Source organism: Lissotriton vulgaris, chromosome 11 (assembly GCF_964263255.1).
Source record: "Lissotriton vulgaris chromosome 11, aLisVul1.2, whole genome shotgun sequence".
NCBI lineage: Eukaryota > Metazoa > Chordata > Amphibia > Caudata > Salamandridae > Lissotriton > Lissotriton vulgaris.
Window position 1 is genome coordinate 1,036,946,055 of NC_141699.1, and position 25,777 is coordinate 1,036,971,831.

Below are 25,777 nucleotides of genomic sequence, written 5' to 3' on the forward strand. Positions count from 1 at the left end.
TTAGCAGGATGATTACGGGGATCAGGCGCGGAGCTCCAAGCTCACGCCGCCATTCCCTTCGGCTCCGTAGCCACGCCCATAAAGTGGATACCCTTGAGTAAAGGTTATCTAGAATTTTCTGTAAGAGAGGCTCCAGGGTGAGCACAGATAGCAGGGGGAGAGACAAGACATGTTCCTCTCTGAATCACAACCCATTTTAAGCACTGCCAGTTTACCCCAATTCTGGCCAATGATGCTTCGATCAAGCCCCAGTCCTCCCAGTCAAAGCTTTCTCAGCATTGAGTGAGAGAAGAACAGTGTCTCTCCCTCTCTCTCTCACTAAATCATTGCGGTTCAATGCCTTCACAGAGATGGCGTCTCCTCATCTAGCTTGCTAACCCAGGCTATTTTGAACTTTTTCACATTGATGTTGTGCAGTGAAATAGAACAATATCAGCCTTACAGAGAGGGGTCCTTGCACAGTTTCACAATTAATGAAATTGCTGCTTTTGAAATTTATGGAGTAACCCCTCGCTTCATAAATAAAGCCATCAAATAATCTGGTTAACAGGGTGACTAGCTGCAGTGCAAAGATCTTGTAAGAACGACTGAGAAGCCGTCTGGGCCTGGTAATGTGGCCAGCCTTATGTTTCCAATCGTCTTCAAAAAAGTTTGGTATTTTGTTTCACCTCTTGCCCTCGCATTAGCAGTTGCATTTTTCCTTTTGGTAAGCCATTGGCCACATTACAGAAACATTATTGGCTGGATAGAGATCACAGAGCAGATCCTCAGGTGAGAAAATTTGTTCACAAAACTGTTTCGGTAAATGGTTACTCTTGCGGACGGTTTGTAGGACAAATCCCATTAAGCTCTGAGAAATGTTATAATTGGTATTGATGAGATAAAGTCACATATAATGAATATGAATGGTGCAGTAGGCCATTTGGCTATATATTGTTTATGTTAAAATCCCCAACACGTTGTATCCCTCGAGGTATGTGTAGGCACTTTATGATGAAGGAGTTCTCTAGAATTGGAATGCTTTATAGATGCATGAACCTGCCCATTACCTCCTTCACAAAGGAGGCAGCCATGCTTTCATTGTCCTTGTTAGCAAAGTTGAGTCAAAGATGGAGACAACAGATTTAAAACCTCAGACAAAAAAACTCCTTCTCATAAAACTACGATTGGACAGTTGACAATGCAGGAGAAATGCTTTTTTAGACCGATGACTATAGTTGTGTAAATATTTATTTGTACTTCCTTAGTTCCTTTTGATTACTAATTACATTCCATCCTAAAACAGTGTGCTAAACTGGTTAAAGAAATTCGATCAGCTAAGAAAAGCAAAGGTGCCACAAAAGAAGAAAAAGACATAGAACTCCGTGACTTGAGAGAATTTAACAGATCCATAAACAAGATGTTGGTTGAAGCATCGGAAGAATGTCCTGATTTATTGACAGCCCTTGAGTTGTACTTTCAACAGGTATAATACTTTTCTTTACTATTAAAAACTTGAAATGCCTTGGTAACACTTATTTACTATCTGTTTATTCAATGCCCAATAAGACAAATTTGAAAGAAGTTGACAAAACATGTCAAATTGAACCGTGTCGAATGGATTTGGTCACTGCAAAGAATAGGACAAAAGCAAAACTTTATGATAAGTCATTACGTGTGTATTTTAAAATATCAAAACGTAGTTAATTCAAGTTGTGTGTTACTCCATTGTTTACCTAAAAAATAATGAAATCAAATATAATGTTATGTGTATGCATGAAAAGAGACAAATGTGAGTGTTATCTGGTAATCGGCAAAGCGAGAGGCTGCTATGAACTGGTAGGGCTACCACCCCACTTAGCACACAGTTCCCAATCCATTAAGGGGTGAGGAATCTGCTGACTTTCTGCCAGCGGAACCAGGTCTGCCTCTTACAAATTGCAGCTGTAGCAGTTTTTTCTTCACCATAGACCACCATTGACTCCTAGATCAATAGATTTTTCATTTCTTTCCCGTCCGATTAGTTTACTTGAGGTTATTCCTGATTGTATTTAAAATTATTATAGTTCAGATATGTTTTGGGATGGTCATGTCAGCAACTGTTCATTGAAATGGGGACCATGCTCTTTTGAGACAGAAACCTGACAAAGCAATTAGTTCAGGCCTTGTTTTTGATTAGCCCATTGAAGTGTATACCAGGTCTTTCATTCTTTTGAACTGTATTTTTTGCGCTCTATGTCTTTTTTCTTTGACTGAAGGTTTTTGTCAATAATCCTTTATTATATTTTTCAATTCAAGTACAATGTAGAAGAAGAAAGTGACTTAAACTTGAAAATTAATTAAATCAGACTGCAGTAAAGAGAACACATACTACATTATAAAAGCAAGAAATAGCCAAGGGGGATCTACGTGTCCACAGAAAAGACAAAGGAAGACTAATTGATACAGAGGCAACCTTTCGGTACATGAGGAACATATAAAAAAGTGCAACACCATAAACATGAACCAATCTGACCAGAGAGGTGGAGTACAGCTTCAGGAGGCCCTAGCATGTTGTCACATCGGCTCCGGGCAGTGCTTCCACTGAGGGAAGAGGGAGCTATGGGGAGAAGCAGCAGGTTGGTGCCGGTGAAAGGGGTACCATATGTCCTCAAAGTCTAGTTAGCCCTGAAAGCAGTAAATGGTCTGATCGTGGAAGGCGGCAACCACCATGTTACGCATCCAGTCCGTGTGCATCGGAGGAAAGTGTTGTTTCCATCTTCTCAGAGTGGCCATGGTGGCTACCGAGAGTGCCGTGTCTATCTACTGCTTAGTGTGGCGGATAATCTCTTGTAAAGCCAAGAAGAAAGATTAGTTCCGGCAGTTGCTTTGGAGGTAGTCCCAGACATAGATCAGGTGTACAATATATTCTGGAATATGCAGGCCGCGTTGGAGACCAGGTTGGCTCAACACAGTCTCTACGGGGGCCAATGCCAATTCTGGAGCAGTTTGAAGAAACCCAGCTTTAGGCACGCCTCTCATAGACCGCTATAGTGGGTGTTCCGGAGTTCCGTCCAGTCCTCATCTGGGTAGTTTTTGGCTAGCCTCCGCACCACTTATCCTTCAGAAGCAATCCGCGGGATCTCGTTTTATAGTCTTGAGACCACTCCAATATAGCAGCTCCTGAGGTGTAAATTGTCACAGCAGCGGACCTAGGGAGGGCGAGTGGCAGCGGCTGCAGTTCTGCTGGTAGCGCCAACATTGACTTGCATCGAGGTGAAATTCCTCCTTGCAAGAGGGAAATGATTTGTAGGTCCCACTGTGAAGCAGTTGGCCACTTTAAGGATTCTTTGGTGAGCCAAGTCCCCAGTGAATTGGCACTCCACCTATTCTAAATGCTTTGTTGTCCCATATTTAGGCCTTCTTGTGTAAATTAGTGTGTACAATAAGGTTTTTGTGTGTTAAGTTCCAGTCCTGAACCATCTTCTGTAGTAGAGGATTAGAGGTACGGTCACCCGGGGCTAGGGTTTTGTATAGAAGTCCAAGAGCCCCGGTTCTATCAGGACCCAGTCTGGGGGTTTCCAAATCTCTCAAGAACAAAAAGGCGAGGCGAGCCAACCAATGCTTTTTAAGAGGGGGCTTTGTCCATTAGGCAAAGGCCTCCTGACTCTGTATCACCTCACAGTTTGAAGAGTCCAAGGCAGGGGAGTCCACCTTTGAGATTGCAGAAATTGGCTAGCAGGTAAGCCACTTGGTGCTGTACATCTATACTGCAATCCAGTGTCAAAGGATGTTTAGATGTGCCTCAGAGATATTTGTTCTGGTAACCAGGCCCTTTTAGGCTGGAGATGGACCCTTGCTCACAATAAACCACACCAAGTGGAGCTTGTGGGTTCTATAAAAGGACAAGTGGGAGGGGGGCTCAAAGATAAATAAAAGCTGATATAGTGAGCGATTGTGCCTGCCAAGTGTATTCACCACGAAGTTCAGTTTTACTTGTAGATAATAGTTTCTGGAGCACTCATCCTCAAGCTGGAGGGTAGAGAGTTCTTCTTAGTATTCTCTGCCCATGTCAAAGGACTCTGGAATGGCTGGGTGCTTATACGCAGCACGGTCAGCAACAGGCCTGGTTAGCAGAGCTTCAGCAAGGTTTCAGGGATTAGAGCTGTCCTTCAGGAAATGCCTAATCATACTGCTCCACATTCAGGGTATTTGAAAGCAGATTTGGTGTAGATCTTTGCTATGCTGAAGAGAAGCTCCAGCTTGTATTTACAGCCCTTGGCATTTGGACAGCACCCTACTCCCAGTCACTGCCAGTGCATTCTGAAAGTTTGTGTTTCCAACCAACCCGGTTTGGGGAGAGTTTACCTCTTTATAGGCACTTTTAGAAAGGGTAACAGCTATGTCTCTTCTCCCAGAAGGGCAACATGGGTAGGGCTGGTGCCTAAGTGATACTGGGCAATTGTATTCTCCATGGGTAACTACCTTATTTATGTATTTTGTTCAGATAAGACTTAGAGGAAAAGGATCCATAGGAGGAGGATATGTAGAGGAGCCTTTCTTCATCTTGTAATCACAGTTTCACTGTGAAAAAGTACACTTTGTCATCTTAGTGTAAAGCTAATGATAGGTGCCCTGAAGGGAATTGTGAAAAAGCCTCGTTTGCCATAAGTATCCAGACTTAATTTACATGGGGGAGGTCAGAGGGAGTGAACACTGGATGCGAGTAGTGCACCCGAAAAATCGAATAAATGCCACCATAAGCCAGGACCTTGGTAAGTGGTTTAAGAGCGGTTTACCATCTAGAGACTACAGGATGTGTAAACTAAGAGAAAGTATCTCCAGTCATAGAGCACACCAAGGATGCGCCATAAAGAGATTCCCATCGGCAGCTCAAGATATCGTTTGTGATTCGGGCTCATGAAAATAAAACAATAACGGACAAAGCAAAACGGCAGGGATGTATCATCTTCACAGATTCCTGGTGACTTTCATCATGACATCTACTGTGGTCAATATGAAACTCAGCACATGTAATTCCTAATCCAGCCTTCAGGACACATCTACTACAGATCTACTGATGACACCCACGTGATCATCAAAGCCTCCAAAACCCCATCACATTCACCATTGTTTGAGTGGATGCCAACTCAAAGTCATCCTCTAGGTCTCTTAGTCACCTCAAGCTAAACTTAAATAAGGCAAAGAAGATGGACCATGGTTTTCCATAATTTCTACCATCACCCCTTCCTTGGTCTTCTGCCCTTTCAATATGATAAAGAAATTGGGCATCCACAGGGACACCAATCTCTCCCTGGTGCCTTAAGTGGTTCCTTCTTTCACAAAAGACCTTAAGACAGGTCTTTTAATTCCTTGTTTTTTTCCAAAGTGCTGTATTTCTATTTTGCAGACTCAACAAACAGTCTTGGGTCTCTCAGCCAACATATTGTGTCGGCTTACCTACTCCACTTCACACGACCACTGAAAAATCTCACAAAGCATGTTGCGGGGTAGGCAGGGATCAGTGGCACTTAATGTACAATAGCTAACCCCCACACAAAACTCTTCAAAGATATCCCTAAATATCCCAAGGATATACCCAAATGATCCTAATCTCACCACTTGCCTGGACCATGCTCAAGACTTGCTTTTTGGCTGCAGCTGGGCAATGCAATGACCAGCAATTTAAAAGATACAATTAAAAGAAAAAATAATGTAAAATTAAAGCAAGTTCAAGTTTAAAATTTGTATAGCGCACTACTCACCCAGAGGATCTCAAGGCGCTTGAGGGAGGGGGGGTACATTACTTATCGAATATCCAAGTTTTTAGTTGTTTTCTGAAGGAGTGGTGGTTCTGTGTAAGGCGGAGGTGGGTGGGGAGAGAATTCCAGGTCTTGGCCGCTAAGTAGGAGAAGGATCTTCCCCCATGGTGGATCTTTGGATGCGTGGAATTGCGGCGAGGGCTTGATTGGACGATCGTAGTTGGCGGGTGGGGGTGTAAAAGGACAGGCGCGTGTTGAGGTATTCGGGTCCTAGGTCGTAGAGGGCTTTGTGTGCGTGGTTGAGGAGACAGAACGTTATTCTCTTGTTGACGGGGAGCCAGTGAAGGTCTTTCAGGTGACCGGAAATGTGAGCTTAGCGGGGCATGTCTAGGATGAGTCTGGCTGAGGCATTTTGGATGCGTTTGAGTTTTTTCTGTAGTTTGGCTGTGGTTCCGGCGTAAAGGGTGTTTCCGTTGTCCAGTCGGCTTGTGACCAGTGCATGGGTGACCGTCTTTCTTGTTTCGGTGGGGATCCAACGGAAGATTTTTTTGAGCATACGTAGAATGTTGAAGCATGATGATGAGACGGCGTTGACTTGCCTGGTAATCGAGAGGGAGGAGTCCAGGATGAAGCCCAGGTTACGTGCGTGGTCCATTGGTCTGGGTGCGATTCCCAGGGCCGGTGGCCACCATGAGTCGTCCCAGGCAGAGGGGGATGATCCTAAGATGAGGACTTCCGTTTTGTCCGAGTTCAGTTTTAAACGGCTGTTCTTCATCCAATCGGCTACTTCTTTCATCCTTTCATGTAGGTTGGTTTTGGCGGTGTTTGGGTCTTTGGTGAGGGAGAGGATCAGCTGGGTGTCGTCTGCGTAGGAAATGATGTTGAGGTTGTGTTGGCGCGCGATGGATGCGAGGGGACTCATGAGATTCGGAAACATCTGGTATTACAATTCAGTCCGAGAAGGTCAGAAGGTCTACTAAGAATAGTTCTTCTGTTCTTATGCAGGGGAGACAAAGAATTCTCCAAATGAACTGTAGTGTTCCTGCCTACAGAGTGACATTTATATAGCGAAAATCTATATCCATGTTGGTGCAGTTTTCAAACTAGCAAGGAACCACCCCTAGAGCTTCTCAGAAACTGTCATACTCTCCTTTTTGTATGTCCTACATTCCAGGGGATTTGGACTGAGCTGCTAATGTTTCCACACTACATTTCTTATTCCCTCCATTATGGGTCACGTCTTCATATCCGGATAAGATTAAAATTTGTCCTACTTGTTAATAATCGAAGAAAATGTGTTTGGTAATTTGGAGCAGGTGATGTAACCACCCCCTAGAAATGAATCCAGTGATCTGCCCCGAGCTCTCATAGAACAATGCCCTTGTCATTTGGGCTGTTTACGACCCTGATGGACCCCTCTGGTTTTGACACGCAATCCATATTACAAGGTAGGTCAAGTAACTTTAATTTTATCCTGCGATTAAATAAATATAGTGTAGGAATGGTGTTTCACCAAATTAATTTCAGGTATGTGAGTTGCAGATAAAAATACATATGCCATTTAGTAATATAAGTGGGTGCTGCCACCTGGGGAAGCTTAAATTCTGCTTTCCATCAAGTTCAGAGGTTCGGCAGAGACACTGGCCTATAGGTATCTATTTATCCCATATGCTGACAAGGCTTAGCTGAAAGGCAAAATGAGGCAAATGGGCCTTTATTCCGAATAGAATGGAAATCCCGTTTCTGTTGCAAACAGGAGATTGCACCTGAATCGTAATTCCGAGTCTTGTGGTAATTACGGCTATTTTCCAGTTTTTTTTTTACAGAAAAACATAGTTCAGTAGCTACACTACACCATTCTCCTCCGCAACCAGCGCAGTACAATTGTGCAAAAAGTGGACATTGTGTAACCACACATTTACCACAGATCGAATGCACAACAAAGGGTGCTAGCGATGAAACAGACTCTAGATGTACCAATACAACTTTTCCCATGCACACAAAACAATAGCAAAGGCTATACATATAATAGCCTGTTGCTTTCCACAGACCAGCTACAAGCGGAATGCACAACTGTTGCACCGCTCCACCCTGCTTGCATCACAACCACAAAAGCCATTAAAAGAGCATCGTATTGGTTGGACCCGTCCCCACGTTACCCATCAGACAGCACATTCTATTCATTTTCTGATTTGCATTCTAGAGCGCCATCACAAAAACATACTCTACAAACATCTAATGCATACACTGGCAATGGGCAACCATTTTACTGGTCAGAAGATAAAGTGGGCGCATCCTCGGACTCTTCTCAATTCTGATTTAACTGAATCGAAGTAGACAGACACTATGCCAGCAAAAACTACAGAGACAGCCTACAAAGAAAAGTACCCTAGTAAGCCACTACTTCATCCAGTGGACTTTGATCACAACCATTGTGTTCTCTTCTTCATGATTAGTGAACGCAACACACCAAACATTCCATAGACAGACCTTTACCTGTGGAATGGGATTTAAAATGGATTTCACACGTGTGTAGAAACTGAAATCTTACAGACATGGCAGTATTGGAGTTAAGTCTTTGCTTCAAGTAGAATGTTAAGGTACCTTTCAGAGAGAGTGATGGCTTGTGGATGTCGGGTAGGAACTGGAAGAAGTTGGATGAGTTGTAGGGTGTTGTGGTTGCACAAACCAGAGCATTGCACCACCGAGAGTCACTTTTTCTGACACACCGGTGGCCCAATGCCCTTCTCCATATTTACATGGTGGCGCTAGGCCACTTTGTGTGGCTTAAACCCAACTTGTAAATAAGGCCCTCCTTGACGCAGTTTTCTGCTGCAAAAGGTGGTGAAATGGCTGTTGCTGTGGGCATTCCTATGCAAAACACCCATTGCCTTTTGACACCCCCAGATTTACAAGGATCTGTAAATCTGAGACAGCGCCAAAAACTAATGACTTTGAAAAGGGAGTGTTAGAATGGTGCAACAAGGAGAAACACTTTTATTTCTCCTTGTTTATTTGCTCTTTCTATCTGCAGCACACATAGAAGGAGCAAAATACCATTAATAATTGTATTTGTGCTGGAAGGTGTCCCTTCCTGTACAAACACAATCATCCTTGCAACGCAGGCACTGTGGCAACCATGGTGCAAGGATGCCTGCGCTGGCGCTAGGCTGCTTTTTAAGCTTCGGCGCAAGGGAAAACACAGGGGTGTGCCGTATTCTTGTAAATACTTCACATTATATTGTTTTTGAAATGACGCAGCACAGTGAAATTGATTGCAGCACTGTGCTGTGCCGTTTTGTTGTAAATATGCCCCCTAGAGTTTTGGAAGACTTCAGCATGAGTGTATACAAATTCATCCAGGGGTGTCTGCTAGCTAGCAGCCTGACATTTACTCCAGTATTAGAGCTTTCATAGATTCACTTGCCTGAATCATTCCCTGTCATCGAGACGGGAGTCTCCGGTACATAGAAAGCAATGCTTAGTAGTATAGCAAACTGAAAAGAGGCCTAGGTCCATTTCCATTTTGCAGCCCATACCCTTGTTATGTAAAAGAGACCAAACTTTTCCCTGAACCAATCAGAGCTCCTCACCCTCTAGAACCCTCCTGAGAGAACCTTCTGCTCCTCAGATTTTCTACTGCACGTTGTGCTAGGGAGTCTCCTTTGAGCTCTGCTCAAACTCCTCAGTATATTCAATTGATATTCTCCAGATTTAATTTTTGGGAATACTTCAGACTATTTCTTCTTCTTCTACCATGGCTGACAAGGAGAAAAAATGATTATTTAGAGCTTGTGCCACCTGCTCTAAGAAAAGGCTCTATACAGACAACCCTCATTAGGACTGCATCTACTGCCTTTATCCAGACCATCAGGCAAAGGATTGCAAGGTAAGTCTTACCTTTTCCAATAAAACTTTGAGGGACCGTGATGGAAGTCTTCTACTCTGGCTTCAAAAGGAGAAAGCTAGGAAGGAGATCTTATCCAGTGACAGTGAGGAGGAGTCTTCTTCTTCCAGGAGATCTCAGAAAAGGAGCAGATCTCCTCAGGCTCATACCTCAGGGTAAAGACCTGAGAAGGCCCTTCAAAAGACTACCCCAGGGTCTTCAGGGTGCAGTCCTTCAAAATCTCCTTCAGGTAAAGAGAAGGAGAAAGGTCATGCTTCGGGGGTTAAACAGACCAAGAAAACTAGTTCAGAGCCCTCAAAATCTACCCCCAAGGTCCAGATTTCTGTCAAGAAACCATCCTCCATACCTTCTGAGTAGAAAGTGGAGAAACCTGCATCGTCGACGGGAGCGTCGATGAGGAAAATAATGTAGTCGTCGAAGAAACCTGAGGTAAAAGCTGTTTCAAGAGCTTTATCGCCGTCGACAGTACCACCGTCAACGACGTGGTTGTAGCCGCAGTCGTTGACGGGATCGTCGACTGCAACAACGACAACGGCAACGTCGGCGGTAGAGTCGACGATATCATCAACGGCGATCTCGTTGACGGGCTCGTCGACGAAAAAACCCCCAGAAAATAGGTTTTTGGCCTGGAAAAGGATATCGTGTACCTCAAGCCTCAAGGGAAATTCCCAAGTCTACGCCTCAACCACGCCCTGTACCAAGTACACCAGTGCGTAGGCGGGACATCTTACCGGAACCCTCCCAAGATCTTCATCACCGAGATCTGGTCAAGACCCAAGGTCCACAGATGAGGAGGAAGAAGGAGAGATCACGGACCCTAGCAGAGAGTGGGACGATTATCTCATTCCGTCACCTTCTTCTCCTTCTCCGAAGCCTGTTGATTCTCCCCCGGATGACATAGGTGGGTTTCTTAATTTAATGGAGAGAGCCACTAAAAGATTCGCACTTACCATGGCAGAGGATAAGGTGGAATGTTTCTTGTATGACTTCAAGGAACCCTATCTTAGGACACTTCGATCCTTGCAGATTGTAAGTCATCTTTGGGAGGAAGGCCTGAAGGTCATGGAAGCACCAGCTACAGTGACTCCGGTGCTCGCCCGGTTGGACAAAAAATATAAGGCGCCTTCAGATGCTCCAGCTTGTCTTTTAGGTCATCCTAAGCCGGACTCGGTTATTACCCAAGCAGCTCAGCAAAAATCAAGAAATCCGTCAGCTCCTATTACGGCACTTCCGGACAGGGAGGGTAGAAGGCTGGACAAAGCGGGGAAGAGATTTTCCTCTATGTCGGCCCTGTTAGTGAGAGCTCCGAATGCCCTGGCCATTCTAGGGAGGTACGATAGGCAAATGTGGTGCAACCTTTCCCCTTACATAGACCATATACCAGAGACGGAGAGACAAGAAGCCAGAAAAATTCTGCAAGAAGGGGAGAGGACTTCGACCAAAGTCATAGATTGCGCTATGGACATAGCAACCACGGCATTCAGATTTCTGCTAGGAGCTGTTGTACTGCACAGGCAAGGATGGTTGAGGGCAACAGCATTTAGACCGGAAGTCCAGAATAAAATCTTGGACCTTCCTTTCAACGGTGAAGATCTATTTGGCAAACATACAGATGATGCACTAAAGAGTATCAAAAAAGATACCGATACGGCTAAGTCATTGGGAACTCTACAATACAGGAAGGTTCCTTTTCCAGGTTCTAAAGGTAGAGGTCAATCATTTTACAGGGGAGGATACCAACAGAGTCGATATTCCTCTTACTCCACCTCACCCCAGCCCTACCATCAGCAGTATACACAGCGCCAGTCAGGAGGCTATACAAAATCGACTCTGAGAGGTAATGGAGGTCGTCAGGGAGAAGAACACACCCGACGACAATGACAACCTTCTAATTCCGGCTACACCGATTCCTCTGAGATCACAAGTTCCCCTGGGTGGAAAGATTGCTCATTATTTTCAAAATAACTACGGACCAATGGGTCCTCAAGATTATTCAATTCGGCCACACTCTAGAATTTCTACAAAAACCTCCTCGTACCCCGCCGATACATCAGAAGGTCAAGCATTTACATCAAATGCGAGAGGAGATTTGTGGAATGCTCCGAAAGGGAGCAATAGAACCGGTACCGAACTCCCAGAGGGGAAGGGGGTTTTACTCCCGCTTTTTTCTCGTCAAAAAAAACATCCTTCAATGGCGGCCGATTCTGGATCTCAGATTCTTAAACACCTATCTCAAAAAGCAATCGTTCAGGATGGTTTCTCCGCAAGACATCCTTCTACTGTTGAACCCAGGAGACCCTATAACTACATTAGACCTACAGGCTGCGTACTTTCATATCCCCATCCATCCTTCACACAGGCAGTACCTTCGGTTCATGGTAGCCGGAGAACATTACGAATTCAAGGTACTGCTCTTCGGCCTGAAATCAGCCCCAATAATTTTTACGAGATGCCTGGCTCCAGTGGCTGCGATTCTAAGACGACAGAAACACCAAGTATTTCCCTACCTCGATGACTGGCTAGTCAAGGCACCATGGCTAGGTCTGACTCTACACAAAGAAAAGTCATCCCTTCAACCAACGAAAAACATCACTTTTTGGGGGCAATACTGGACACAGAGAGAAACAAGGCGTTCCCCTCCAAAGAAAGGCAGCTGAAAATTATTTCTCTCTTCCAAGACTTTACAAAAAGAAAGTGTCTTTCAGTACGCAAGTACAAGTCATTACTGGGAACAATGTCATCTTGCATTCCCCTTGTACCTCACTGCAGGTTAAGAATGCGTCCGTTGCAAGAGCAACTAGATCTGCAATGGCGTCAAGCGGAGGGATCCTTCGAGGATGTTGTCCAAGTCACGCCGGTCATGGTTTCAAGCAGCAACATGGTGGACTTGAAAACAAAATGTCTTGCAGGGTCTTTAATTCCTCGCAATTCCAGCCCCATTGATAGTGACAACAGATGCGTCCCTAGAAGGATGAGGATCGTTCTTCAAGACCTTCAGGTCAGCGGTCGCTGGAAGTTGCACGAGCAACAACTACTCATAAACTTACTAGAACTCAGAGCGGTCCGCTTCGCATTGCTAGCCTTCCTGCCGAGGATAAGAGGATCATCTGTGTTGATAAGAACGGACAACACAACTGCAATGCACTACTTAAACAAGCAGGGAGGAACAAGATCACTCTCCCTCTCTCAGGAAGCCCAGGACATATGGGAATGGGCGCTACGACACAGGGTATCCATAACAGAACATCTCCCAGGGGATCAAAACATCAAGGCGGATACTCTCAGCAGGCTCAAATCATCCTGCCACGAGTGGGAGTTGGATCAAGGAGTCCTGAACAACATTTTTCAAAGATGGGGAGAACCGACAGTAGACCTCTTCGCAACAGCGGAGAACAGGAAATGCTGGTTCTTCGCAAGCTGGCTTCCCCAACGGGGATCTTGGGGAAATGCGTTTTCGATGGCATGGTCAGGCGTCTTTACCTACGCCTTTCCTCCAATTCCCCTGCTGCCGCAAGTGCTTGTGAAGATCAAGAAAGAACCATGCCGACTAATCCTAATAGCCCCAGGGTGGCCCAGACAACACTGGTTCACGGAACTTCTGCTGCTTTCGGAGGTCCATCCGATTCGCCTCCAACCAATACCACCGCTTCTGACGATGTCCCATCCGGACCCGAGATCCTTGTGCTTAGCGGGCTATCTCCTGAGCACTGTGAATTTCAGCATCTGAACATCTCAGAAGAATGTAAAGATATCCTCTCCAAGGCCAGGGCAGATAGTACGAACAAGACCTACAGAATGAAGTGGAAGAGATTTTGTCTCTGGTGTTAAAGAAGTAACGTTCATCCTTTGAATTCGGCACCTCTTGAGAATATTCCATAAATCTTGCTTTTGGCTAAGTCGGGGTTGGCTCACGCATCTATAAAAGTACATTTAGCTGCAATATCACGCTACAGAAGGACTGCTTCGGGACCATCCTTATGGTTGGCAAGAATTGTTAAACAATTCATGAAGGGATTATTCAGAGTTTTTCCTCCAATGAAACCTCCTCCACCTCTTTGGCGTTTGAACATAGTCCTTTCACAATTAATGAAGCAGCCCATCGAACCTATACACAGGGCAGATCTCCAATTCCTATCGTGGAAGGTGGCGCTTCTCATCGCTCTAACTTCGGCCAGAAGAGTGGGGGAATTGCAGGCTCTCACAATTCAAGACCCTTTTCTGCAATTTAAGGAGGACAGGATGATTCTCAGAACTAATCCGAAATGTATCCCAAAAGTACCAACTGACTTTCATTTGAATGAGCCATTCGTTTTAAAACGTTTCTTTCCACAACCAAAAACAGCAGTGGAAAGAGTTCAACATTCGCTGGACGTCCAGCGATGTCTCAAATTCTATTTGCAAGAGACTAAACACTTTCGCAAGTCTTCACAGATTTTTTTCGCTTTCAGCGCACCCAGGAAGGGCTTCCCTTTATCGAAACGTGGGATTGCCAGATGGATTTCAAGTGCTATAGTATATTGTCACCAAGCTGCCGGGAAACCTCTGAACACACGAGTTCGTGCTCATTCAACGAGAGCAGTGTCCACCTCCACTGCGTTATTTGCAGGAGTGCCAATCCAGGATATCTGCAGGGCAGCGACCTGGAGTTCTATGCACACCTTTACCAGGCACTACCGCAGAGACTGATGTTGCGGTGGGAGAAGCGGTGCTGAGAAACATTATCCAATAACGGTGAGCCCTTTTTGCATCCCTCTATCCTTTTGTCTTTGTTACAAATGCACATTTATTCTATTGTTATGTTTAGTTACAGTGATTGCAATATTGATATGCAGAATTCTAAAATAACGATGTACAGAATGATGCTGTATTAAGTGACTATATGAAAGCTTTATGCTACTGCTCGCTATTCTGATTCAAGCATGTGAATCTATGAAAGCTCCAATACTGGAGTAAGAAGACAAGTTACTTATCTGTAACTGTAGTTCCCCAGTATTGAAAGCTTTCATAGATTCACATGCGACTCACCCTCCTCCCCTGAGGCTCAACTTGGATTTAGCACGAAGAGTGTTTTTTATGCACAAGTGCACGGAAATCTGAGGAGCAGAAGGTTCTCTCAGGAGGGTTCTAGAGAGTGAGGAGCTACGATTAGTTCAGGGAAAAGTTTGGTTTATTTTACATAACAAGGGTTATGGGTTGCAAAAGGGAAATGGGCCTAGGCCTCTTTTCAGTTTGCTATACTACTAAGCATTGCTTTTCTATGTACCAGAAACTCCTGTCTCGACGACGGGGAATGATTCAGGCATGTGAATCTATGAAAGCTTCCAATACTGGAGAACTACAGTTACAGGTAAGTAACTTGTTTTCTTGGGAATGAAGGCAAGTCGTGAAAGACTGAAAACTAAAAAAAGATAGGAGGAAGGCCAGCTTGGAGGTTGTAGGACAAGCTGAAAGACGGAAATCATGTCACACAGTCATGAAGAGGCTGGGGAGAATCCTAACTGATACTTGTGAGAGGCCATGTTTTAGGAAAACCAACAAAATAGTAACTCAAGTGTCAGTTACAGTTAGATTGATGATCAGCAGCAGGTTTTTTTTAATATCACAGGTAGCATAAGTCTTTTTGAAGCATGAAGCATACACCGGCGACGACCGCCAAGAGAGAACTCTTAAAATTATACTTTTGTTATTGGTGGCTGAATGGGTCTGAGTGCACACAATGAATTTGGGAGGGAAATAAACTCAAAACCCTCTTAGTCTCGTAAAAAGACAATCATTGGGCCATCGACCACGATGGTCCCGTTTCTGTGTGGAGTTCAAAAGAGTTCCCAGATTACTGAGGAAAGAGTTATTGCCCACTGCAGGATTTAATGTTTTGGCTAAAATACCACTAAGACAATGTGACAAGTTGGAAACGTTTATAAGTGTAAATTTGTGACACAAGCTTCCTCTGTAGTTTGATCTAGAGCTGCCGACCATCACATCCACCCCCAGCAGCCGCCGCAGTTCCGCCCCGGTTTCTGTCCGAAGTTCGGTGCTTTCTACTGCTCGGAGCTCATTGTCTTCTGGAAGGTAACAAACACTACAACTTATTCATCAGGTTTGTTTGTCGCAGTGAACTGAAAAGGTCCCACATAGATCATTTTAAATTGTGAAGAAACTATCCATGTGTTTATCCACGATTGGGGTGCTTGACCAAAAGACTTTTGGTTGACATGAAGCGAGGAAGAAATAAAAACTAATTTTTGTATAAGAGTTATAACAATAGGTATTTGTATATTGCTTCATCCCAATGTTTTCTTGTCTTTATATAACAGGTGTTTCTAATTTACATTTAGTAGTGCTCCATATACAAACCTCGAAAGAATGGTGGGCAAAGTTATTCAGTGCCGGATTTAAACTTGTGACATAGAAATTAAAAGAAGATGTCAAAAGGATGTGATTAATCAGCTTGCTTCTTTTGCCGGTTGAGGTTACTATACTGTGCTTAATGTAAATCACTCTTTGTACATAGAATAGTCCAAAGATGTTTCTTTAGTCGTGTCACATTACTGACACAAAGTAACAGAAACAAGGCTAAAGCATACAGTCACATGAGGCATAAGAACACAATATAGTAAATTATAAAGCGAAAACTAAAAATATTAGTCTTTGCCCCGTCTGGAAACTTGGGAGCCACAGTATTGGTCAGCCAAGTTCTTAAGGTATGGAGAAGGCTTATTGCATTCCACATTGCCCCTTTGGTTTGGCAAGGCTTATTCAGGAGCTGGTCGTCTGGGTTTGCTAGTGTTTGGGAAGAATAGGGGGGTGAATTAATCTCTCTGGCTTTAAAAACTCTCCTTGGAAATATGGATAGTAAGCACCGTTTAGATTCTAAGGGCCTCATTACGTTGTGATTTGGAGGTTTTCCGAGTCCCATCATATGAGTTTTTTTCTCAACCCCTGTATTATAATGCAGGCGGTTGAAAGTGAAACTGACTGGTTATTCCGGCTGGATACCGACAGGCTCAAGGGGCCAGTCGAAGGCTTCACCGTAATCCTAAAAACGGCGTTCCCACCATCAGGATTACAATGTCCGTTTCCGACAAGCTTTCCATGTCGGGCTTTCCAACATAGAAAGCGACATTGGGGACTCCTAGCAGGGCCCCCTTCTCCCTGCAGCCTCCAGTTGGGTTGTTGTTTCTAAATTTCTGTACCCAACCTGGTTAATTAGATGTAAAATGTTAGGTATTATATGATATTAAGGCCCCAATTTTCTTTTTAGCTAATTCTAATTGTCTGAAGATGGTGGCTGCTTTTTGCGTTTTGTACATAGCTGGGGCACCTGGAAGCAAAGCGCCAGCTATTGTATGAAATCATGTGCTATTTGTATGTTTTGCACTTGATTTTAACCTAATGATGAAATCTCATTAATCTCTTTAGATATTTAAGAATTGTTAACTATTTAATGCTTGTATCCTATTTAAAATATTATCATGCTTGTACTTTTGACGATGAAACAAAATGTTTCGAACTATCAGCAGAGAGCGTATGAGTCAATTGGAGGACACAGATAAACACTACTTCAAAACGTCACTAAGAGTAGGCAGGCTTGAAAGAGGGCAAAGCAGGTGCTGTAAATGGTTAACTTTGTGAGCATATTCTAGTACTTATATGCATTTATCCTTCTTACCATTTGGTGCGCCAGTTGCGCTGCTTTTATTCCCCCTTTTCTTTGTACGCACACTTCCTAAAGCAGCCTAATCATACCTTTTTCACATAATTTGAAATACCTAGACACACATTACACGTCTCCGCTGCTTGGTCATAGATATTTGGTTTATAGAGTGTTCCCCTTTGCAGCTGATTAGCCAGGCTAGTGTGCAAATCTGTTATTGCGACTGAAATGTTTGACCGCAAGCACATTCGTATTCTGCCTCAATAAACATTAGTGGGAAGTTAGATTGGAGCTACCCTAGGTAACAGTCGCCCTATCATAAGTAGCAAAAACATAACGTTACCTCGGGTATCTAGCATGTGACGATGGAGATTCCTAGGATAATTGAATTGGTATGGGACCATCACAAAAAGAACCTAGTGTATGCCTGGTAAATCAGGACATTTTTAGATCCTTGAAAACCGACCTAGCATCTAATGATGGAGATTCCTAGGATAATTGAATTGGTATGGAACCATCACAAAAAGAAGTTGGTGCATGCCTGGTAAATCAGGACATTTTTAGATCCTTGAAAACCAACCTAGCATCTAATGATGGAGATTCCTAGGATAATTGAATTTGTATGGGACCATCACAAAAAGAAGTTGGTGCATGCCTGGTAAATCGGGACATTTTTAGATCCTTGAAAACCAACCTAGCATCTGATGATGGAGATTCCTAGGATACTTGAATTGGTGTGGGACCATCACAAAAAGAACCTGGTGTATGCCTGGTAAATCAGGACATTTTTAGATCCTTTCAAACTAACCTAGGTGTCATGCTTCATGAAAGAGTTGTCTACATCCGCCCACCAGTGTGATAAAAAGAGACAATAAATTAGCTTCGGAGAAAGCACCACAAAGACCAATATCACGTACTTTCCAACCTTGAAGACTGATTTTGGCTCCCAAATCAGTAGATGAGGAGCAAGTGCATGTCTAGATAAGGTCTGGATCCGTAAGCACACCTTCGAATCCCATGGTATAGGCCCAAAAGGATCCATCATAATGCAGATCAGAATACTGATTTGACGTGACAAGCAGAGCGGCCAGAAAACACAACATTATTAGAGTCCTCTCACAAGCTGGTGAAAATATTCTTGTGTTTATGACTGACATTAAGATACTTATGATGCAGAACTAGGAATACAAGTAAGTACACTTTCCTTCCTCTTTTTAATAAATGTGGAAAACTAGACCATATGAGTGCTTATAAGTTATAAGCATCTGGGTTCATACTGTTTTTCATTTTACTGACTACAAGTGCCTTTTTTGCAGTCTGCTCCGACCTGCCTGTTTCACTGTTTTTCTCTACCTATGCCATGGCTCCCCCATTGATCAAGGGAGCCTCCCTTAATAACGCGTGTGCATGTGTCAAACAGACACCATTGTAGATCCACCAGCTCTTGCGCCACAGCTAGAGTTTGAGGGTTATTTCAGTTTCTCAACTATCTCTTGTGATTTGATTTTTAAAAAAGTACTTTTGAGGAACACAGTGCTTACGTGTTTATGGCAGGACACAAACGTAGACAGCCCACCCATTCCTCTTGTTCCCTCAACCCCCTTTCCTTCTAGGGATCATAGGTTATACCTAACAATGTAATTCAGCACTAGGGGTTTCAAGAGGGTAGTGGAGTGTCAAGGTAAAAACATATCATGAAATATTACTTAATAATAACTATTCTCTGGTCCCGAGCTACACATGTTATACTGGAATGTTGCAGACCTGAAAAGCATGTCGGATAATGTGGAATGAGGCGACTTCATTTCAGACTATATGCTTTTATGCCTTCAAGAAACTTGGACAGTTGACTCTCTACATACAAATGGTTATAAGACATACCATTTACCTACCCTGACTTCTAAATTGGGGACGGGTAAGGGGGATTGGCGATTTGCATCCCTACTCTGGCCCAAGGGAGGGTGTATACATATTTAGAAGGTTAACCTTTCAATCAAATGTTTGCTTAAGAGTATTTTCAGGGTGCCGTCATCTGGTCTGTGTTATTTTTCTAACAATGCTTTTAACACAGAAAAATGAAATGCTATCTACAGGTTACATGCAGATTTAGCAGCAATGAAAGATAAAAAAGGGTGTGATTGTCGTTCGGGAAGGAGAATTTAATTCTCACTTATGCCATCTACTGGCCAAGGATGTTTTTGGGCTCGCTGACACAGCAGATAACAGCCAAACTCATTTCACCTATGATGACATGGTAATATGATACGTCAGATTTTGGTGAAATATAACTTTACCTTTGGCAATGAAGTCTGAAATCAGCCTTCCTACGGCGCCCTTTGCCGATACATACTCGGGTAGAGTATCATAGACTTCATTTTGGTGTCAGCTAACTGGCTCACCCTCATTTACATCTTTAAGACACATCCCACCTGTCATGGTGACACGAATTCTCAAAGTTGGAGGTCAGCCCACTGCTGGGGGTGGGGGTGTAGGGCTTTCTCAGCTGTCCCATATAGTTAAAGATAGTAACATAGTCAGAAAAACCAACCCCTGAATTAGAAGGGAAAGTGTCGCGGGTTATCGGGGATAATAAGCCTTATCTTAATATCTCCCTAAATAGGAACGCAGGAGATGAGGAAATCAAGAGGGACATTACTCAAATTTTAAGGCATATTAATGAGGCTTTAACAGGCAAAATCACATGAAAGGGGGAATCTAAAATGTGATGGTTTGATCACAAATTCTCTAAAGCCAGGGTGACCTTAAAGGACGCAAGGAGTAAAAAACTAAGATCCCGCCACCTCCGCACCTCAAAATCGCAGATTCACTTCAGGAAGGGACTAGAGACCTGGCTCTTCAACTGACTCCGCAGCACAGTGTCTCAATGCCCTCGCGGGTGATTAGCAGCGCTTTACCAATACTGTATATGATACGAGATAATTTTATACAGCAGGAGATATAAATTAGCTTTCTCCAGGAGGATGAAAATCATCAAGAGTGAGGCCTGGAATGCCTTAGTGAAGGCCAGCAATGTTAAGGGTGCAACATTATTCTGGCCAGTGATCAACCACCCAGATGTGAAGTAAACAGAGTCCCCTTCAATTGAGGTTGGCAATTCCCACTTGCGAGTAAATTGCCTGTTGCCGACAAGTATAGGAGCAGCCTGGTGGGGATATGTGGTCTAATTCGCTCTCTGAGTCTCCTTTTAGTTTTCCTGTGCTATCTGAGGGTGGGGAGTACATTGAGCCGACGCTCCAAGAGCTGATCAGTGCCATAGTTAAATGTTCCAAAGCTAAAGCACTGGAACCCAATGGGATTCCATCTGATCTTTTTGATGCCAAGATTGAATTCTGGGGTCCACTTCTTATAAATATGTTGAGGTCTGCATGCAGATCGTGTAAATTCTAAACTTGGTCAGAATCCACAATCATTCTGATTTTCAAGAAAGGTAATCCCAGTTGCTATCGGCTGATCTCCCTATTGGATGCAATGGTCAAGGTTATGGGGAGAATACTGTTAGTTAGACTGGAGGAATGGGTGGAAGGGGGTGGGGGGGGCGCATTGGCACAGTGGAACAATGTCTAAAGTTATCTCTCCTGCTCAACTACTACAAGATTGCAAAAAGGGGTGCCCTATACCTTCCCTTCATGGACCGGTCAAGTGCTTTTGGCTGTGTTCTGCACAGCAAATTGTGGCACTTGGTAGAGAACATGGGATAGATGAGAGCATCCTAAACATTCTGTGAGAGATCTATACCGGGAGTACAGCATGGGTGAGGTATGGAGTGAACAGGGACAGCCCCGAAGTGTTCCATATTGCAGTGGTGTGATGCAGAGCTTTGGTCTGGCTTCCTGCCTCTTCACCCTGTACATTAACAATTTACAGGGTCTATTGGTAGAGAGGTGCTGTAATATGCCACAGATTTGGCATTGCGTTTTTTCTGCTTGCCTTAAAGGTGACACCGCATTCTTACCAAAGGTTCTGCAAACTTTATTAGACACATTTGTGTTATTCATATGTGATTTATGACTTAACATCAACTTAGTTAAATCATTTGTTATGATTGCCAGCAATAAGCCATCACCCTACCAAAGAAACCATCTGCAGACCCCTGCGAACTCAACTACTACAGAATTATCACCCTGCTCCCATTCTTGGCCAAAGTCTAGAAAAAGCCATCAAGCAACAACTTTCTTCACATCTGGAATATAAACTTCTACTCGACTTTTTCCTATCCGTATTCCGTAGTAACCACAACACCGAGACAGCCCTCATCATGGCTACAGCCCTCCTTGACCGTGGAGGGTTTGTGGCTCTGATCCTCCTAGACCTCTCAGCAGCTTTTGATTCCTTCTCCCACCACACACTCATCACAAGGCTGCACAACATAGGCATCCAAGGAGCGGCTCTCAGATGGATCACCTCTTTCCCCCCTGGAAGAACTCAAAAGTTCCACCTTCGCCCCTTCAACTCTGAACCCTAGGAAATATTCAGTGAAGTACCCCAAGGATTCTCACTCAGCCCCACACTCTTCAACACTTCTATGACACCTCTGGCCAGTATCACCAACACCCACAGACTCAACATCATATCCTACGCCGACGACGCAGAACTAACCCTCTCCCTCTGAGAAGACACCAACAAAACCAACTTCAACAACTGCATGACAGACGCTGCCAACTGGATGAAGTACAACTGCGCAAAGCTCTACATGGACAAGACAAAGGTACTGATTTTCAGAAACAAAAGCTCCCCATGGGATGTATCCTGGTGGCCCTCAGAACTCTGGCCTACTCTTACCCCCACTGACCGTGCTAGGACAACGAGCTAAACATGGTAACTCCGGTCAACTCTATTTCCTCCTCCTGCTTCTTTATCCTCTACATGTTTTATTAGATATTCAATTGGCTACCCAAAGCTCATGACGCACCATCACCAAGTCCATCTCCAGCGGACTGGAGTACAGCAACGCTCTCTATGCAGTGATCGCTGCTCACCTCCTACAATGACTATAGAACGCCCCAGCCAGAGGTGTCCTGGATCTCACCTAGACAAACTCACATCCACCCCTACTTCAGGGACCTCTACTGGCTTCCTGTACAGAAAATATGCTAGTTTAAGCTCCTTACCCATGCATACAAGGCCCTACACAATTGTGCTCCTGCCTACTTGAGTCACAGCCTGAACTTCCATCAGCCCACCAGACACTTCTGCTCCACGTCCCCTTCTCTAACCCTCACCCTCCGCATCCGACGTAGCAGATGCAGTGGTCGCTCCTTCTACCTAGCAGCAAAGAGTTACTCTATCATCTACGGACCTCCCCGTCTCTTCCAGAGTTCTGAAAGTCCCTGAAGACATGACTATTCGGCTGATCAACTGGACCCTGCCAGCACTTAGATACCCTCATGGATGACAAATAGTGCTCTACAAATCTACTTGATCGATTGATTGTTCCTGGTTCCTTCTGTATTGAGAAGGTTCCGGTTAAACAGCTAAGCACTTTTTCTTATTTGAGGGTACTTTTGGATGCAGCAGACACTTGGAAACAGATCAAGCTTTGGAGTGACCAAATGGCAAAGGCAGTTAAAATTCTCTTCGGGTCAGATTTACAAACCTTTTACGCTGAGTTTGTATCCCAAAAGTGATGCCAACCTCTCAAACGGTTTATGTTGAATTTACTTTCCAGCGCAAAAAAAGTTTTGCACCGGAAAGTTGCTTAAAAGTATTGTTAATCTGTCCGAGGGGCATTACATGGGCGTTCCCAAGCTACCACCCATGATTTTGGGGTCAAAACCCTATACAAAGTAAGAAAGGCATAGCATTTTGTACTGGAAGAGTACCCTTCCACTAGAAAACCTATGCTAGACACATGCAGACACCCTTGCATTATAATAAAAAAAGATGTGTGTGGCGCTCGCCAGCCTGATTATGCACCAGCACTAGGAAGAGGGAATGAGAGGGCCAGACCTCTGTATATAGGGAGCTTTCCCCCCTCTCTCCATGTCATGCAGCGCAGCAACTGTGGGTACAGCGCTGCGTTGTGACAGGATCGTAAATCTGGCCCTATGTATTTTCCCACAAGTTGGGGATGTCACCTTTGAAGGAAGTGTGTGCCATTTATCATGCAAAATGTATATTGGTGGCCACTTACTTAGCTTTGGGGGGAGGGGCCTTGCACCAAGTGACAAAATGCTTGTCTGCAGAGTGTCACAATGGAAGTGCCATTTATAGAAGATCTCTTCAGGCTCCCATCTCCGCTGTGTGGTACAGGATATGGACTAAGCGAGATACGTTGTGGAAAAGACAGATTTTTTTTGACGACCCCATGGCTCTAGCTCAGATACACAATTCAGAACTTAAGCACCTATGCCTAAAGCATTTTGCAGAGTAAAGATATCTGGCTGGCACACAGAAGGTTTTTTATGTGCGTTATTGCTCATTAACAGTTGAGTCAGGATTGCAACCTTACCTGAATTTTCTAGTTTATACACAACAAAGATGTGATTAAATATGGCTTGCTACATTGTTTCATTACCACCCTGGTCAAGGTCTTTCAACCCTTGCCCATGTGAAAATAATGGGACACAAGATATGCTGCACTTTTGCTTTTTTGTAGTTTTTATTAGATTCCCAGTACTAACACATAGATTCATCATCGGCATGTTTTGCGAGTCTGTAATAGCGATTATTAAGGAATCGCTATTACAGACTCGCAAAACGGGATTCATGTAGAAATCGCAATATTTATTGCAATTTCTACAGCTTCCTTATTTGCGATTACCTAATTGCTAATTGCAAATAAGGAATAACTCCCCATTCATTCCTATGGGCCTAAAGGCCCATAGGAATGAATGGGAAGACATATCAATGTGCGAATCGCTATTAGCGATTCGCATGTTGAGCTTGCGATTTCAAGGGTGCAGGGGTGTCCAAAGGACACCCTGTTGCACCCCTGAAATGATATTGGATGCTGGTGTTATGCACACACATGTCCCAAGGACATGTGTGTGTGTAACATACAACTTAGAAAAATGCACTTAAGTGCATTTTTCTAAGTTTCCACTATTTACCACAAGGTTTGACTTTGCGGTAAATAGCTGCCCAAAATTGCAAATTCGCAATTTTTAAATGTTTCATGAATTGCATTTAAGGAATCTCAAATAGAGATTCCTTAAATGCAATTCCTCGCAAATTTGCGAATTCTATAATAGTGCATTTTGCATTTGGGATGATGAATCCCAAATGCAAAAATTGCGCTCGCAAAGGGCCAGATTCTCAGAATCTGGCCCTAAGTGTATTAACTTTCTTCTTAAGGAAACCAAGATTAGACACTTGACACAGTCCTGAACTTCTTACAAATGTTAAACGCAATAGAAGTCTGTTTTACAGTTTTAACTTACAGTTGGCATGCACTTCGCCTAAGAAAGCGCCTTGGTGATTAATGCCCAATTGTTTTATGCAAGCTTTTTTTATTTGTGAATTAATTTTTGCTTTATGAATCACCATATTATCTACTTTTATTAACATTGTTCTATTTTTGTAGAACCATGTCATTTAATTTGTGTCTGTACATTTATGGTTTTAACGTTTATAATCCAATAAAGTTGTTATGAACTTTGAACCAAGTGTATTTAAACTTTTGTTTTATCACTTTCTCTTTTTTTGTGTTTCAGATCTTCTACCTCTAAAAGCAGCACAGGTTCAAATCAGCAGGCATCAGTTAAAGTTGTAGAGATGCCTTTTGTCTGTCCTCCAAGTGGTTCGTCATCATCATCTTCTCAAAGCTCAAAGTCTTCCAGCGTTGCTGGCAGCACTAGCAGTGCTCGCAGAAAAAGTCAAAAATAGATGAAAGGGAAGATACATCAGTTACCTTCATGTGGGAATGGGCTTTTAAAAGCCCTGGGGCCAGATTTATCCCCTTGCATGCTGCCGCAATTCTGCATCTGTGTGGAAAAATCCCGAGTGGGCGGGTTTACGACGGCACCCAGCCGTCATCAGCACACGAGCGCTGTAGTGCATGATGGGTGGGGGCCGTCATCAGCATGCAAGGGGTTAAGAAGCCTTTGCATTGTCCTTGCATCAAACAAGGCAATGCAGCGGCTTCAGTTATATTTACAAAGTCATACAAGGCTTGATGTGTATGGCCTTGCATGGCTTTGTAAAGTGATGGAACGCAAGGCAGCGGTTTGCGCTGCTTTGCATTTCATTTCAACTTGGGAGGTGTGGCATGGGCATTTCCATGCATCCACCCAAGGATTTTGGCGCATTATCAGATTTACAAAGACTGGGAAACCTGGGATTGCGTCAAAATGCTACACCTTTCCCAGTGAGGCCTACCAGGGAAAGAAATATTTGTTCCTCATCGTTATTTCCTCTTGCCACATCTGCTGCATTTTGCAGCATACACAGAAAGAGGAAAATGCCTTTAAGGGTTGTTTTTGTGCAGGAAGCACCATCCTGTATAAAGACAACCCACACCCCACAGTTCGCAAGAGA

The 25,777-nt window shown here is 43.8% G+C and overlaps 1 protein-coding gene across 1 annotated transcript in view; it reads left to right on the forward strand.

Moving 5' to 3' along the window:
- The window catches only part of CCDC39 (coiled-coil domain 39 molecular ruler complex subunit), a 164,574-nt gene extending 139,312 nt beyond the window's left edge, over nucleotides 1–25,262 (forward strand). Inside the window, exons 18-20 of the mRNA XM_086944364.1 lie at nucleotides 1,286–1,465; nucleotides 15,581–15,696; nucleotides 24,955–25,262. Coding sequence (XP_086800490.1) covers nucleotides 1,286–1,465; nucleotides 15,581–15,696; nucleotides 24,955–25,126 — 468 coding nt within the window. The 3' untranslated portion in view covers nucleotides 25,127–25,262. The remainder of the gene's footprint in view (nucleotides 1–1,285; nucleotides 1,466–15,580; nucleotides 15,697–24,954) is intronic.
- Nucleotides 25,263–25,777: the final 515 nt, after the last annotated feature.